Here is a 16,143-nt window from a genome sequence, read left to right on the forward strand (position 1 = left end):
GGGTTTTATGTTACAGAACCACAATGTGATTATGAGGCATGCCGTAGTGGGGTACCCGTAAATTTGGACCAGCGGGGGTTCTTTTTCATGCGCCTAAATTTAAGTACACGGGTGTTTTGGCGAATTTGCGATCCCATGGGCGGGATTCGAACCCGCGATCTTACGCATTCCCCAACACCATAGCCACTAAGAAACCACAGCGGGTAATTGAAGTGTGGTGCTGTATTGTTACGCAAGATAGCGCAACCTTGCGCTGACTGGAGCGGTCTCATCCTGTATTGGTCAACTGTTAAGTGTATTCGGCTGTAGCTGCCGCAACAGGCCTGGAGTGCGGCCTGATCCCGGCGACCAGAAACGGTAACGCACTCTCTCACCAGAGCAGGATTGGCCACCCTGGTGCAGTACTTGGCCACAACCTCCCATATGAATACAACAATCAAACCCCGGCCCTCAGTCCCCAGCAGCCGCGAAGCAACTGACCACGGCGGCGGTCAGATCTGTGACGCTGCAGAGGGTGCTAAAAATACCTGGCTCCGGACAGGCCGCCATTGGAATCTGAACCTGGCAACGTTTACCGTTAGAACGCTATCTAGTGAGGCGAGTCTAGCAGTGTTATTGGAGGAATTAGAGGGTAGTAAATGGGATATAATAGGGCTCAGTGAGGTTAGGAGGACAAAAGAAGCATATACAGTGCTAAAAAGCGGGCATGTACTGTGTTACCGGGGCTTAGCGGAGAGACGAGAACTAGGAGTCGGATTCCTGATTAATAAGGAAATAGCTGGTAACATACAGGAATTCTATAGCATTAACGAGAGGGTGGCAGGTCTTGTTGTGAAACTTAATAAGAGGTACAAATTGAAGGTGGTACAAGTCTATGCCCCTACATGCAGTCATGATGACCAGGAAGTCGAAAGCTTTTATGAAGACGTAGAATCGGCGATGGGTAAAGTCAAAACAAAATACACTATACTGATGGGCGACTTCAATGCCAGGGTAGGCAAGAAGCAGGCTGGAGACAAGTCAGTGGGGGAATATGCCATAGGCTCTTGGAATAGCAGAGGAGAATTATTAGTAGAGTTTGCAGAACAGAATATTATGCGGATAATGAATACCTTTTTCCGCAAGCGGGTTAGTCGAAAGTGGACGTGGAGGAGCCCGAATGGTGAGACTAGAAATGAAATCGACTTCATACTCTGCGCGAACCCTGGCATCATACAAGATGTAGAAGTGCTCGGCAAGGTACGCTGCAGTGACCATAGGATGGTAAGAACTCGAATTAGCCTAGACTTGAGGAGGGAACGGAAGAAACTGGTACACAAGAAGCCAATCAATGAGTTAGCGGTAAGAGGGAAACTAGAGGAATTCCGGATCAAGCTACAGAACAGGTATTCGGCTTTAACTCAGGAAGAGGACCTTAGTGTTGAAGCAATGAACGACAATCTCATGGGCATCATTAAGGAGTGCGCAATAGAAGTCGGTGGTAACGCCGTTAGACAGGAAACCAGTAAGCTATCGCAGGAGACGAAAGATCTGATCAAGAAACGCCAATGTATGAAAACCTCTAACCCTACAGCTAGAATACAACTGGCAGAACTTTCTAATTTAATCAACAAGCGTAAGACAGCGGACATCAGGAACTATAATATGGATAGAATTGAACAGGCTCTCAGGAACGGAGGAAGCCTAAAAACAGTGAAGAAGAAACTAGGAATAGGCAAGAATCAGATGTGTGCGTTAAGAGACAAAGCCGCCAATATCGTTACTAATATGGATGAGATATTTCAAGTGGCTGAGGAGTTCTATAGAGATTTATACAGTACCAGTGGCACCCACGACGATAGTGGAAGAGAGTATAGCCTAGAGGAATTCGAAATCCCACAGGTAACGCCAGAACAAGTAAAGAAAGCCTTAGGAGCTATGCAAAGGGGAAGGCAGCTGCGGAGGATCAGGCAACAGCAGATTTGTTGAAGGATGGTGGTCAGATTGTTCTAGAGAAACTGGCCACCCTGTATACGCAATGCCTCATAACCTCAAGCGTACCGGAATCTTGGAAGAACGCTAACATAATCCTAATCCATAGGAAGGGGACGCCAATGACTTGAAAAATTATAGACCGATCAGCTTACTGTCCGTTGCCTACAAAGTATTTACTAAGGTAATCGCAAATAGAATCAGGAACACCTTAGACTTCTGTCAACCAAAGGACCAGGCAGGATTCCGTACAGGCTACTCAACAATAGACCATATTCACGCTATCAATCAAGTGATAGAGAAATGTGCAGAATATAACCAACCCTTATATATAGCTTTCATTGATTACGAGAAAGCGTTTGATTCAGTCGAAACCTCAGCAGTCATGGAGGCATTACGGAATCAGGGTGTAGATGAGCCATATGTAAAAATATTGGAAGATATCTATAGCGGCTCCACATCCACCGTAGTCCTCCACAAAGAAAGCAACAAAATCCCTATAAAGAAAGGCGTCAGACAGGGAGATACGATATCTCCAATGCTATTCAGAGCATGTTTACAGGAGGTATTCAGAGGCCTGGAGTGGGAAGAAATGGGCATAAAAGTTGATGGATAATACCTTAGCAACTTGCGATTCGCTGATGATATTGCCTTGCTTAGTAACTCAAGAGACCAATTGCAATGCATGCTCACTGACCTGGAGAGGCAAAGCAGAAGGGTGGGTCTGAAAATTAATCTGCAGAAAACTAAAGTATTGTTTAAAAGTAGAACAGCAGTTTACGATAAGTAGCGAAGCACTGGAAGTGGTAAGGGAATACATCTACTTAGGGCAGGTAGTACCACGGATCCGGATCATGAGACTGAAATAGCCAGAAGAATAAGAATGGGTCGGTGTGCATTTGGCAGGCATTCTCAAATCATGAACAGCAGGTTGCCACTATCCCTCAAAAGGAAAGTGTATAACAGCTGTGTGTTACCAGTGCTCACATATGCGGCAGAAACCTGGAGGCTTACGAAAAGGGTTCTGCTGAAATTGAGGACGGCGCAACGAGCTATGGAAAGAAGAATGATGGGTGTAACGTTAAGGGATAAGAAAAGAGCAGATTGGGTGAGGCAACAAACGCGGGTAAACGACATCCTAGTTGAAATCAAGAAAAAGAAATGGGCATGGGCCGGACATGTAATGAGGAGGGAAGATAACCGATGGTCACTAAGGGTTACGAACTGGATTCCAAGGGAAGGGAAGCGTAGCAGGGGGCGGCAGAAAGGTAGGTGGGCGGATGAAATTAAGACGTTTGCAGGGACAACATGGCCACAATTAGTACATGACCGGGGTAGTTGGAGAAGTATGGGAGAGGCCTTTGCCCTGCAGTGGGCGTAACTATGCTGATGATGATGATGATGTAGCTGCCGCTGCCAATGCTGCCGCCGCCGCTGCTGCCGCCGCCGCTGCTGCTGCTGCTGCTGCAGCCCGATGTGCGACTCCTGTGGGTGCGAGGAGTTTATCGAGCACGTATTGTGTACCTGCCCTCGCTACGATGTCCAACGCCTCTCTCTGCGGGCAACTTTACACAGACTAGACTCGAGACCATTCACCGAGTCAAAGATACTAGGACCGTGGCCACAACCGTCACTGGCTCGAAAGGCGATTCGTGCACTAGTGCGGTACTTAAAGTGCACGGGCTTAAGAGACCGCTTATAGTGTCATTGTGTAAGGTGTCCCTCCCACATGTACTCAGTGCTGACTCTATCCCTTTCTTCCTCTTTCTATTCCCCTTTCCCCCACCCCCAGTGTAGGGTAGCAAACCGGATGCTGTTCTGGTTGACCTCCCTGCCTTCCCTACCCTTGCTTTCTCTCTCTCTCTCTATTGCCAGTGATATGGGCCCACCGCCACCGGTGCTCCTCGTCTCTTAGATGTTAAATTCTCCGGTAACTATGTGCACGGTCTGGTTACAAGGGAGGTGAAGCCTTACGCTGGCCAAGAGATTATTTTTGGACGGCTGCCTAAAAATACTATTTAACATTTTGGCATATCTTGTGGAAATAAGGATACTTCCTTTTGCAGACATTAGTTCAATGACAGAGACTGAAGAAGGAAATCCAGATAGATGAAAATGTTCATTTTTTCTTTGAAGCGTTGCGTGTGCATTATGTCAGGAACAAAGCGAGGTAAAAAGCTGCATATTAAACAGCTTGACTTGACGGAATTGAACGAAGCAATGCTTTATTCTCGGCTATCTTAGTTCGATGCAAGGCACTGCGATTCGATGTTGCGGTTTCTACGGTCGCCGGTTTTAGAACGTAAATCTCGCACAACTGTTCTTTCTCGTATACACGGCGCGGACGCTCTTTGTCTACGGCGCTGTGCTGGAATGGCGCTGTGCTTCCCACATTTCGATAGGAAGCAGAGTGCGGAAATCCCAGTATGACATCGTGCCCTTGTGTAGCGTGTTTCGGTTGCATTACAGAACCTTCAGTGGTCAAAACATATTCTGTAGCCCATCACTTTGCTGTCCTTCGTGAAGCTGCAGTGGTGCTTGAGGAAAGCAACCACTAAATGACAACGCATATCAATACTCAAAAAAGTTCTTATTTTCGATCTAAACGCGCAATACAGATCGATATTAGCATATTCAACGAAATAAAAAAAAAGAATTGCTAGAGCTTTGTAGGCGGCTGTCAGAGGATCGGAGCTGGAAGAGCAGCCCAGGGCCGTCCGGCAAGCCGCAGACGCGGCCCAAGTCCAAGGACTTCGAGCGGCCACCAGGCCGCCACAACCAAAACTGCCGGACCATTCTTTTTATAACGTTGATTTTCTACCTCTTCTTTTTCTCCCAGAGCTTTCTCAGCAAGAGGAGGCAAGCACCAAGCAGAAAACTGGAACAGGATTTCGCCGCAAGACACATGTGGGTTGGTTTGCAAGCTACAGTTTGATAGGCAGACAGCTCTGATCTTATGCGAACGATGGGTGCTTGTTTGATGTCATTTACATCCCGTCGTTGACACCAGTGCAGCCGGAGCTTTTCCATCGGTCTGTCTCCTATGTGCGTGCATTCAAAGGAAAGCGAGTCGCTTGCCAAGCTTCGTGTTTTTCGTCCCGTGTTCCCGCTCTAAGCCAACAAATCACGCTTGCTGCCTGTCAGTGAGCGTTGGCCGAAGGAATTTAGCCAGAAAGTCCATACTCAACGCCAAAACTTCGCAAGAAAAAAAATTCTGCTGGGCAACATTCGATAATAAAGGTTGAAGTGCCACAACTTAAAATCAATCTCACTATATATACAAATACGGTACACCTTGATCCATATGTCGTGTTTGTATAAGTGCACATATGTACCTAATGAAGCCTGTTTTCTGGAATTCTTACGAACGCGTGTTGATGGTATGCCCGCAGATTTTCGGCGTTGGATATAAGCCTCAACCACTGATAATTTGGATGGCTACGTCACGCAGAGCAAGGGACGCGCGTTGGAGGAGGAGGATAGATGTTGTTGGCAGCAAGCCGATTTAGCCTAGAGAGAAGTGGCTGCAATAATTCTGTCCGAGCACGACACTTTAACGTAGCCATCCGCCAGCATAGCGTGAGCCAGGTGAGCAAGATGATGCACGCAGCGAGGCAGAACACGCCCTAAAGCCCGCAGTTGCGAGCCGTCCATGGCACGGTGCCGCGTGAGCCTGTGCACCCCTGACGGAACGACCTGAAAGTAATATGCTAAGCATTGACTTTTACATTCAAACTGCGCGTTAGTTAAGAACTTCGGAAGAGCACGCGTTTGGTTGAGGATCTTGAGTGTCGAGGTGCACCACGAGCCAGCACTCTATGGACACCACCATGGAGTGGTGTCCCCGCTAGGACACTGGATATTCAGGAGTGAATTATCCCGTCTACTTCCTAAGCCACCAATGCGGAAACGGGGCGAACTGCTCAACGTTCTGTTTCGCATCTGGCAGTGCTTTTCTCACCGTCACAGCTCCCGCCTCTCTTATGCTATAGCAGAAATGATACGAAGATCACGTGATAACTGCATGCCGAGCACGTAGAATCGGGCAGATTCCTTTGTTATATTCATGACTGTTTCGTTCTGGCGGAACTGATAAATTAAGGGAAAGGTGGAAGTTACAGGACGACCAAACAGATTGGCTTGGGCAAGCCTGCTTGCCCGTGCTTCTCTTCAGGGGCAAATGCGGTATATCGAAAGGGTGAAGGATAACTAGAACAAAAGGGAGGGGGAAAGAAGGGGTTGGGGAAATCATGAGGTGTTCATATTTTGAGCCAGATACGGTTTTGCGAGAGAAAGTACGTAGGTAAACGTTGTTCGAAAGGAAGTTAAGAGACCTGAAAGAAGTTCCCTGAAAGACAAAGTCATCGATACGAGGCCGGCATGCAGGAGCTTATTATTGTGGAGAAAACTAAGGAGCATTGTTTACGCAGTAGGATTATATGGAAGCACACAGACCTTTGGCACCTTGCAGAGGAACGGTGTTGCTGCGTGTGGCGGATGTACACTGCGTGCGTACCAAACGCCACAACGTAAGTGAACCTGTCCTTCCTCCAGCATATGGTCTACGGGAAATGACGTGAGGCTCTAAAATTACTGCAGTTGCTCGCTTTTTGCTGCAGCTGCGGCTACGTCAGGGAACTGAATCCGCGAGTTTCGCTTCGCTGCAGCTGTCGCGGGGCAAAAAAAGGAAGAAAAGGAAAGTGAACTAGGAAAGGTGTGCGGCGATAAACAGCGAAGGTCGGTAATCTAGGTAATATGTGGCTATCAACGGGACCACTATTTAGAAATTGAAGATTCAGGGTCACTAGTTTGGGAACGTTGCTGTGTCGTGTGATTGATAGTATCCAGCGAAATCATCGTTATCCCCACCGGTGACACTTTACCGGAGTTCTTGTATATGGCGTTTGCTTTGAGTGTTTGCAATCCCTCCAACCTCGCAGGTCCTTTTTCCATTAAAGTTTGTTCCGTCCGTCCGTCCTCCCCCTCCCCCCCCCCCCTCCGCCCTCCCTCACTCTTTGGGCTCGATGACCTGCTGCGCGAAGCACATTTCGATGAGCGCCGAAGAGAAAGAAGCGTTCGTGTAACTCATTTCGGTGCTCGTAAAAGAACACCAGGATGTCTATATTATTCCGAGGCATGCTGCAGAGGTCATAGGCGATCGCGAGTGAATGTTGTACACACGAAACGGAAACACAGACCCGTACAGGTATCTACACTTTTGTCTAAGGTGGTAGAGCACATCCCCGCCGAGCCCATAGTGTTCACAAACAATGTCTAGGTTCAAGGCATACCTAACTGAATATTGGGTTGTCCTGGCATGCTCGCGGCTTCCACTGGTCACAAACATTGCCTCCCAAATCGGCCAACAACGCACAACTTTGAATTTTATTGCATCGCAGCGCACAGATTCGTCGACAGTGGTGTAGATGGATGCGCAAAGGCCCCTGCCAAATGAAGCTTATCTTATTTGACGGCGTGGTGGAGGGTGCCGGATCGCATGATGGAGATGATGATGATGATGATGATGATGATTTATTGGTAGCCCCTCTCAAACGGGGCACGAACAAATAGTCAATCAGCCTGCTTGAGTTACTGAGGTGTGCTATGAATGTTTTTCATTCTAACATTTTTGCGTGCATTTCTTTGATCTTCTCTATCTACATTGTACCGCTGTTAATGCCTGCAATAAATCTCCTCCTATCAGTCTACTCCCTGCTATTCTTCCACCTATACTCTAAACGACTCTTGTTATCTTGACTGCTGACCGGTTGATACTTCGGTGTACTTTTAATCCAAGTGGTGGTCTCGCTGGTTGAATCCCTTCGCATTCCATCAAAATGTGCTGAGTGGTCTCGGGATTTTCGCTGCAGCATATACACGCCTCATTTAATTGCGAATATTTGCTCCGGTATATTTTTATAGTCAACCAGCACGAGCCTCAAATAGCAGGGCACTTTTATTCATGTTATCGTACAGATTTTCCTTTCTGATTTCTTCTTTTTCCATTCCTTGCAAAACCCGATGGTCATTTTCGTTTCCATCCTTTGCATTCCATTCGCCCTGTGGCTGTTTCTCTCACTTTCTTTCTGATTACTCCTGGTTTTCTATCTACAGTTTCAATTACCGTGTATATGTTTGCCAAATTTCTTGACCTATTCCTCCATTCTGTATTCCCGCTTTTTAGGTACAGATACTTGCACAGCTTAGCCGCCCATTTACTTTGATCAATGTTCCCGAGTCCTTCTTCAAAACCAATTTTGCTCTGTACTTCTCTGACTTCAAAAGAGGGTCAATTCATGTCACCCTGCACTGCCTCATTTCTGCTTTTACCGCAGGCTCCCAAAGCCAACCGGCCCACCTATCTTTAGTTACCTTCCAACCCGGACACCTGCCCGTCTAATGTGCCTCACGCAGCCGAGGTACCACAACTTGAGGATACGCTTGTGATAGGAAGAATCCGAAAGGTGCTGGTTCGATTGTTTACATAAAAAAAAGTCATTAGGGCATTGGTGTTGCTTCCGCTTCGCATCAAAGGAGTATATTTCATTTTATATAACCTGTGCACTTGGATTTAGGTGCACGTTAAAGAACCCCAGGTGGTCTGAATTTCCGGAGTGCCCTACTACGGTGTGCCTCATAATCAGATCGTGGGTTTGGCATGTAAAACCACACAGTCCAATGCAATTTTCTTTTCACCTTTTATATACTGCTCCGTGAAAGCGTGTCTGCGTGACTCACTTGTAATTTTTTTCTGCGCGCCTTAGATGCGCTTACATGTTGGGTGTGGCCTCCTGAGATAAATTTAGGTGCGAGTTGGTGCTCCTGCTGCCTTGTTTTTTTTTTCTTGCATTTTTACTTAAACGATTGGCTATCCCTCCACAAGCAGAGCATAATACGCTCATGAAGTTTATTTCGATCAGAAAGATATTTTATAAACATAGTATAAATTAAATATCTTCGCCGATTAAGACGTCGTGGGCTGGGCAGTTCGCTGGGAGTTTTCGTCTAAGCGGCTTACACAGGATGATACTGACCACATTTGTGGATTCGTGCATTTTAACGAAATATTTAAGAAAGCCATAGAAATGCTGGTTTAGCGGAAAACTGAGGCATGCTCTGCCATTGCGCTTTTGCGAGAATTAGTAACAATGTGTTGCGCGAAATTATTTGCATCCAACGCCAGCTCGAGTCAGTAGCGCTTTTTCTAATCTGGCAATCCCTTGAAGCGTTTTTGTAAAAAACGTTTGCAAACTGTGTTGCCATGACCGGGTATCTTACGAAGCTTACAGTGTACTTGATTTTGCAGCTTTGCTACTTTCTTTACCGTCTCTACCACGTAACGCCATGGCTTGAATAGTGCTTTTTTTTCAAACTTAGAACGGCCACTCGCTGAAATGGCTTTCAGAGAGACAGTGCATGCACCTTCTGCGATTCCCTCGTGTTGGCCATGTGAAGAAGTGGCATCGGCAAGCACTAGTTCTATCGCTAAGCTTTCGGCCAGGGTCCCAGAACGCGCGCCCGAAAGTAAACACAGGTATCCACACTACGTGGTTTATCGGCATCCCTTTCGAAACTTGGTGGTAACAAATAGTGACCTAGCCTGCTTGAGTTTACAAGGTCCAGCTACGCTCAGCATGCAACTGCTACATGTCGGGACACCTGGTGTAATATAACGGGACTACAATGGAAACTTTGCAAACATCGACACTACGCGGCGCTCATGTCACATCGCAAATCAAATGGCACAATACGATGCTAATGATAACGACGATGATTTAATCGCATTTCCTTTGAAACCGGACGGTGACAGTCGCCCAACCTGCTTGAAGTCATCAGGTAGGCCATACATGCTTTTCATTGCGTCAATATTTATGCATGTTTATAACCGTCGTTTTCTTCCTCAAGAATTATCTGTCTACCTTATCCCGCTACTTATGCGACTGCTACATGGCGTGCCGCCTGGTGTAATATTATGCAACTGCAATGCAAAGGGCGCACGTATAGACGCTACGCCGTGGGTATCTGACATCGTAAGACAAATGGCACAATACCGTGGCAATAAGGATGATGGTGATTTATTGGCATGTCTCTCGAAACGCAGCGGCCACATTATCACCTAGCAAGCTTTCTTTGAGAAGTGGCGCCACACGATGCTAATGATGGCGCTTTATTTACATCCCCTTTGCAATTCGGCGGGGACATACTCACCTAGCCAGCTTAATTTAATCATGTACATATACAAATTTTTCTAGCATTCCTGTATACATCTCCGTAAACTTTTCTCTTCCACAAACCTTCTTTCTCTGCCTTGTACCGCTATCTGCGCATCTGCTACGTGGCGTTCTACCTGGTGGAATAATATGCAACTGAAATGCAAAATGCCAACGCATCGAGGTTAAGCGGTGCGCCCGTCACATCGCATGTCTCCTTGCGCGTTAGGACACGTTTATAGGGTCCTTTTCCGCTGCATACAAGTAAGCGCTGGCGTGGCTCTATGGTAGAGTAGCTGGATCCCGCGAAGCGGGCCCGCCTTTGATTTCGGTGGGAACTATGAATTTTTTTCTTATTCCTGGTAATAGCGGCTATGGACACCGGACACCAGTGGCGGACACCATCGCCAACCGAAATGGCTATTAGAATGAGCCCATAACAGCTTACACTGCAAAAAAAATAAAAAAATAAACAAGAACAAACAGAGAAACCCGCCCACAAGTGCTTCATTGCCTCTTCACAGTTTCACTGGTCCGAAATGGACGTTCCTGGCACTGTAATAAGGAATCAGTAGGTTGTAGTAAAGAACACCCCTAACCAGAGGCGGCACATAGAAGTTGCACCACGGTGGGAGAAGCGCGAATAAAACTTTTAATTCTGGAGATTTACGTGCCAGAACCATGATCTGGTTATCACGCAAGCCTTAATATTTGACTCCAGGTTAATTTTCGCCCAATGGGGCTACTTACGGTGCACTCAATACATGGTACCCGAGCGTTCTATCATTTTGCCCGCAATTGAAACGCGGCCACCACGGCCGAAATCGAACCCGTGACGTCTAGCGCAGCAGCGCTAACGCCATGGCCACAGCGCCACTGTGGCTAGAGAGAATTCAGATGGAATTTGAGGCTGCAACGAAGTCTGGAGACAACCAGAGATTCTCTGGGTGTTCCACGAAAGAAGTTTGTGTCCTGGTGTAAGCGAGCCAATGAAGACACCTCACAGAGTCAGTTCTTCACAAAGGTGTGGGAACAATCCGGATCATTTATGAACAGACTGGATGACATATGCAGCAAGTTGGTTACGAACGATGTCGCAGTGCCGCGGCAGCCATTGGAGGACGATGTCATGCCCCTATATAGGGCCTGACGGAGCTCTCTTCTAGCAACTGGTCATGCGACCCGAAGTGCACTGAGTGGCAAATGAACTTGGTGGTCTACGTGCTGCTCTTAATTACGCCACGCCAGCACCACTGAAAGTGGGTAGTTTTGTTATGCTAAAGCGGCACATTCCTTGCTACCTGCCATGGTGGCGTACTGGCTTTAATGTTGCGCTGCTAAGCCAGAGGGCGTGGTATCGAATCGCGAAGGTGGCGGCGACCGCATTTCGATTGGAGCGAAATGGCACAACACCCGTGTACCACATGTACTGGATACACGATAAAGAACCGCAGGTGGTCAGAATGAATCCGTAGTCCCACACTACGGCGCGCCTCAGAATCAAACGGTGGTTTCGGCAAATGAACCCCCAAACATATTTTTCTTTGACATTCGTTGTTGCATCAGAGGTAAGTTCATCAAAACTAGTGGAGCATAATTGAGGCCTAGAAACTTGACATACCTAAGATATCGAACTGTAACAGCAGCATGTGTTTCTGTCGAAGAAATTAAGTAATTTAACTAGAAACCAGCTTCTGCACCAACCGAAAGCCACCGTCGCCCATTTGCATTGAAGAAACGGTCCTTCTGTACACAAATGATGCCGAAAGGCGCAAAAGCAAGACGTTGGCAGCGCAAATTCAAGTAAATTGAGCTGCCAGGTGAAAGCGTCCAGCACGTTTTTAATTGTTTTCCGGGGATAAAATTAATTATACCCACTTTGTGCACGTACCTTTCGCAGGCGGACAATGCCCCCACCTCACCCCAAACTGAAACGTCGCCAGGCAGTCGTTTGGCGACAACTGCAGACACACACGTTCCCCAGTCCGGTGCGATTGCGGCACATTTTTCCCGCGCAATACCTGAGTGCTCTTCGAAAGTTATGGCAGGTAACTAGAGCTACGTTCTCTCACATGTTGTGGGAGTGTCCTGTTATGTCACGCACATCTTGTGGGATTGTCCTGTTATGTCAGCTAAAATGGCAGTAGCTCCGGAGGCTCTTGCGTCGAAGTGGGCCGCCGCTCTGCGCAGCTCCAACCTCAAGACACAAGAGTGGGCAGTCCAGCGGGCCCAAGAGGTGGCGACAATCAAGGCCTCGAAGTCCCCTCATGGGAGACCTGAGCCCGTGTCGTTGAACATTGCCGGATGTGCAATAAAGTTGTTTTCCTCCATACCTTTCGTCAGGAACGTGAAACATACATGCGTCGCATTTGTTAGCGTGATATGGTCTATATTTGTTCGCTCAAGCGTTTTGTTTTTATAGTTCCAGCACTGAAGACTGCATTAGGTCATGCGTTGCTAGCTGAGGCATAAGGCCGTCACTGTCATTACGACCGAGCTTACTTCACGGATTTTCAAAGAAAAAAAAATCTCAACTAAGAAAAGCCATCATGTGGGAACCCTGGCATCCCACTGAAAGATCGACTCACATTTAACTTCAATGCTGAAGGGGACTTTTGGTCGAGCCATGAGGCTTAAACGATGCTAGCAAGCACTGGATTTAGTGCACCCAGTATTTGCCGAGAATTTTGAACTGCTGGTGTTTGCAACTTGTTCAGTATGATGCGCAGTGTAATAATTAGCGATTGCAGCATAACAGCCACGTGCATGTCTTTGCCGCACAAGTCACCGACAGTAGACGGCGGAGGTTGTCCAGCAAAAGTTTCCCGTGATTCTGTTGGCGATTGCTGTCGTTTCGGTAGAGCCGGCCAAGATTTTGCAGATGTGGTCTTCTCAGTGGCCTTGTTCTTCACGGTCCTTTCCACAGCGTCTGGTCTGGGCGGTAGAGGAGGAGGTGGTGTCGTAGGAAGTCGCATGCGCGTCGCAGAGACACCATTCCTTCAGGAGCGCCGGCGAAGCGAACGTCGCTTCCTGATTTTATCGGCGCCTTCGCGATGCGATGAATGATCTCTCGCCATCTCTTTCAAGATGGCCATTTCCTTCTTAATATGTGGACATTTCTTCGATGAAGCTTCATGTGACCGTCCGCAGTTTGAACACTTCATTACAGTGGCGTCACATTTACCTGCAACGGAGGCTCGGTACAGCGGGGGCATGCTGTCTGATTTTCGCAGACGCTGCTCACGTGTCCCAGTTTCATGCATTTGCGGCGCTGAAGAGGTTTTGCAATGAGAAGCCGCACTGCATGTCTAAAGTGTCCCACCTTAACATGCACGGGTATATATTTATCCTTGAATGCAATCTTAACGCAGCGTGAACTGCCTAGTCGCTTAACATCAACAATGATCTCATCATTTGCTGGCTTGATAAGAGTCGGCAAGTCATTATTAAGGATGGAGACGTGTACGTCGTAGATAACGCCGGTGACTACGTCAGATGCCAGATAGATGTAAGAGCGCACCTGAATGCCATCGAGGTGCGTTACGCTTCATAGAGTGGTCATAGCAGCCGCATGCTGGACATCAATCGCTAGTAGATTCTTTGGTGTGTTCACTCGAATGTTTGATATTTAATTTGGCACCAGGGCTTCCAGTGACAATTGACACAGATTGCCTGTTAAGTAGCTTCATGTTGACGGTGGGAAGCGGGGCCACAAATATGGTGGTATTGGCGTCCGGCCTCTGCGTGCGTGCTACTGTTTGCATGATTGACGACGAGGACGTCCTGGTGTTCCTTCTGTTCGCTCTGCACAAACTGGAAGTCGTCGCCGGAAGTGTCCTCACTGCTGAGAGAGTAAACATGGGTGCCTTCGCTGTCGCTGTCACTCTGCTGACCGATTTACTTCCTGGAGACGGCCGCGGCTGACACCGCCGTCACCGGCAGACGTGGGGGGACATCTACTTCCTTCACGACCGAGCAGAGAGCGAGGACCAGCGGATGAACTTAGATTTTCACAGAAATAAACCGGAGCTAGAAAGAACAGCGCTGTATCAAAAAACACTTTGTCGACGTCCCCCTATTCACCGGAGCCTGGATGAGGCGAAGCGTGTCTTCTCGCATGCCCTTGCGGCTTCTTGTTATTCATTTGATAATCCGCGAGATCTTGTTGGTGGTGGAACTTAGGGCTTGGATGGCCTGGGAGGTTTTCAGGCTGCTCTAGATCCAAAAACTCAGAATCCTAGTCTTATTGCTTTCCGCAATCTTCAGGGCCCCTAGATAGAGGTCGATAGGGCCGGGGGACTTGTAGATTCCCCCTCCATGCACCCGTATCCCCTCGGACTTCTCGGGCGCGCAGCGCATCCTGCTCGCTACCGCAAATCTCTCCACGGCCGTGGTGGGCTCCTGATATCGTCTCCTGATCTCGTCGGTGATCTCGTCTGTGTGCAGGGCATAGCATAGATCCGGGATCTTCCGCAGCTCTTTGGTTCGCGCCAGTATCGCAATGTTGAAGAGAATCTGGGAGACAATCGCACCTTGCGGCCTTCCTTGGTTTGGCACCTCGATCGTATCCGATCGAGTCTGGTCTTTTCCGGTGGTTGCCGTCCGGTATATTAGGAACAATCTGACGTAATTAAAGATGCGCTCCCCGCAGCTGATGTCGTTCGGTCCCTTGAGAATGGCCTCGTGAGAGATGTTATCGAAGGCCCCTTTCAGGTCGAGTGCGAGCAGGAGGTGTCCTCCTCCCTTCGGCATGCCCTTGAGAACTTCCTTCCTTAGGATTATGAAAGCACCTTGCGCATAAAGTCCCGGCCTGAAGCCAAGCATGGTGTGCGGGAAGAGGTCACCGTCCTCTATGTAATGTTGGAGGCGGGTTTCGATGACCTTCTCGTACAGCTTGCCGAGGCGCGAAGTCAGAGAGATGGGATGCAGAGCGTCGATCGTGGGCTCCTTGCCGGGTTCGGGAATGGTCCCAATTTCCGCGTGTTTCCACTCGTTCGGTACGTTGCCCTTGATACAGAGCTAATCGTTTAGGTATTCAGTCAGGTCCAGGATGTGCATCGGACTCAGATTTCTAATCGTGGCATCGGTGATTTCGTCAAACCCGAAAGCAGTATTGTTCTGTGAGGTTATATACGTCAGCGTTTACACCTGAGCTCCAACGCAAGGACACCGTCTTGATGCCAGAGTCAATCCGTCGTCGTCATTTCAGCGCCGTTATTCAGTCGCCATCATGTCGTCATCGTCCCTCCTTCGTCGACATGCAGTAGTCTTCACTCTGTCGTAGTCATACCACCGTCGTGTTGTAGTCCTCCACAGACGCTCGCATTACCCACATTAATATAAACGGGATAGCTGTTGTCAGAAAACGGTGGCAGCTTCTCTAAGTAACTTAGTTTGGAAAACTAAAAGAAGCACCTCATCAGCTTTAGAACGCAAGATTAGCGTAGACCATTCACGTAGACGGTAATGGCTGATCACCATTCTAAGGCGTAGCCTCCTTTATCCACTTTAGCGGTTGCTATCTTCTCGATGCTCTGTTAAACAATGGTCTGTTCGCGTAAATGGTGAAAACTGTGGAAGGAAGGAAGGAAAAAGTGGAGAAGGAAAGGCAGGGAGGTTAACTAATTTAGATTAACCGGTTTGCTACCCTACACATGGGAGAGTGATGGGGGCGATGAAAGATGGGGAAGGGGAAGAGAGAGAGAGAGAACACATAGCACAGCGCCCACACATCGTCCGTTAGAGTCCATCAATGTGGCATGGTATGTGATACCACTGTCACAGGCGCTTGTCCAATCCCGTCTCTTTTAAAAACCGAAGTAGTCCCTTCGTCGCCTTCACCTGCGATGTCTTCTGTCGGCGGCATGTGAAAATCGTGTCGAGGGACAATGGTCTAGTGTCAAGGCGCGCTAGAACGGACGCCAGGGACTGTTTCTGAACATTATATTCAGGACAGTCGCAC

General features: G+C 48.1%; 1 protein-coding gene across 1 annotated transcript; it reads right to left on the bottom strand.

The window, feature by feature from the left end:
* Positions 1–14,396: 14,396 nt before the first annotated feature.
* Positions 14,397–15,005, bottom strand: LOC139060281 (uncharacterized). Its single transcript, XM_070539378.1, has one exon. It carries the CDS (start codon positions 15,003–15,005, stop codon positions 14,397–14,399), a length of 609 nt encoding a protein of 202 aa, XP_070395479.1.
* Positions 15,006–16,143: the final 1,138 nt, after the last annotated feature.

This window comes from Dermacentor albipictus, chromosome 5 (assembly GCF_038994185.2).
Source record: "Dermacentor albipictus isolate Rhodes 1998 colony chromosome 5, USDA_Dalb.pri_finalv2, whole genome shotgun sequence".
Classification (NCBI taxonomy): domain Eukaryota; kingdom Metazoa; phylum Arthropoda; class Arachnida; order Ixodida; family Ixodidae; genus Dermacentor; species Dermacentor albipictus.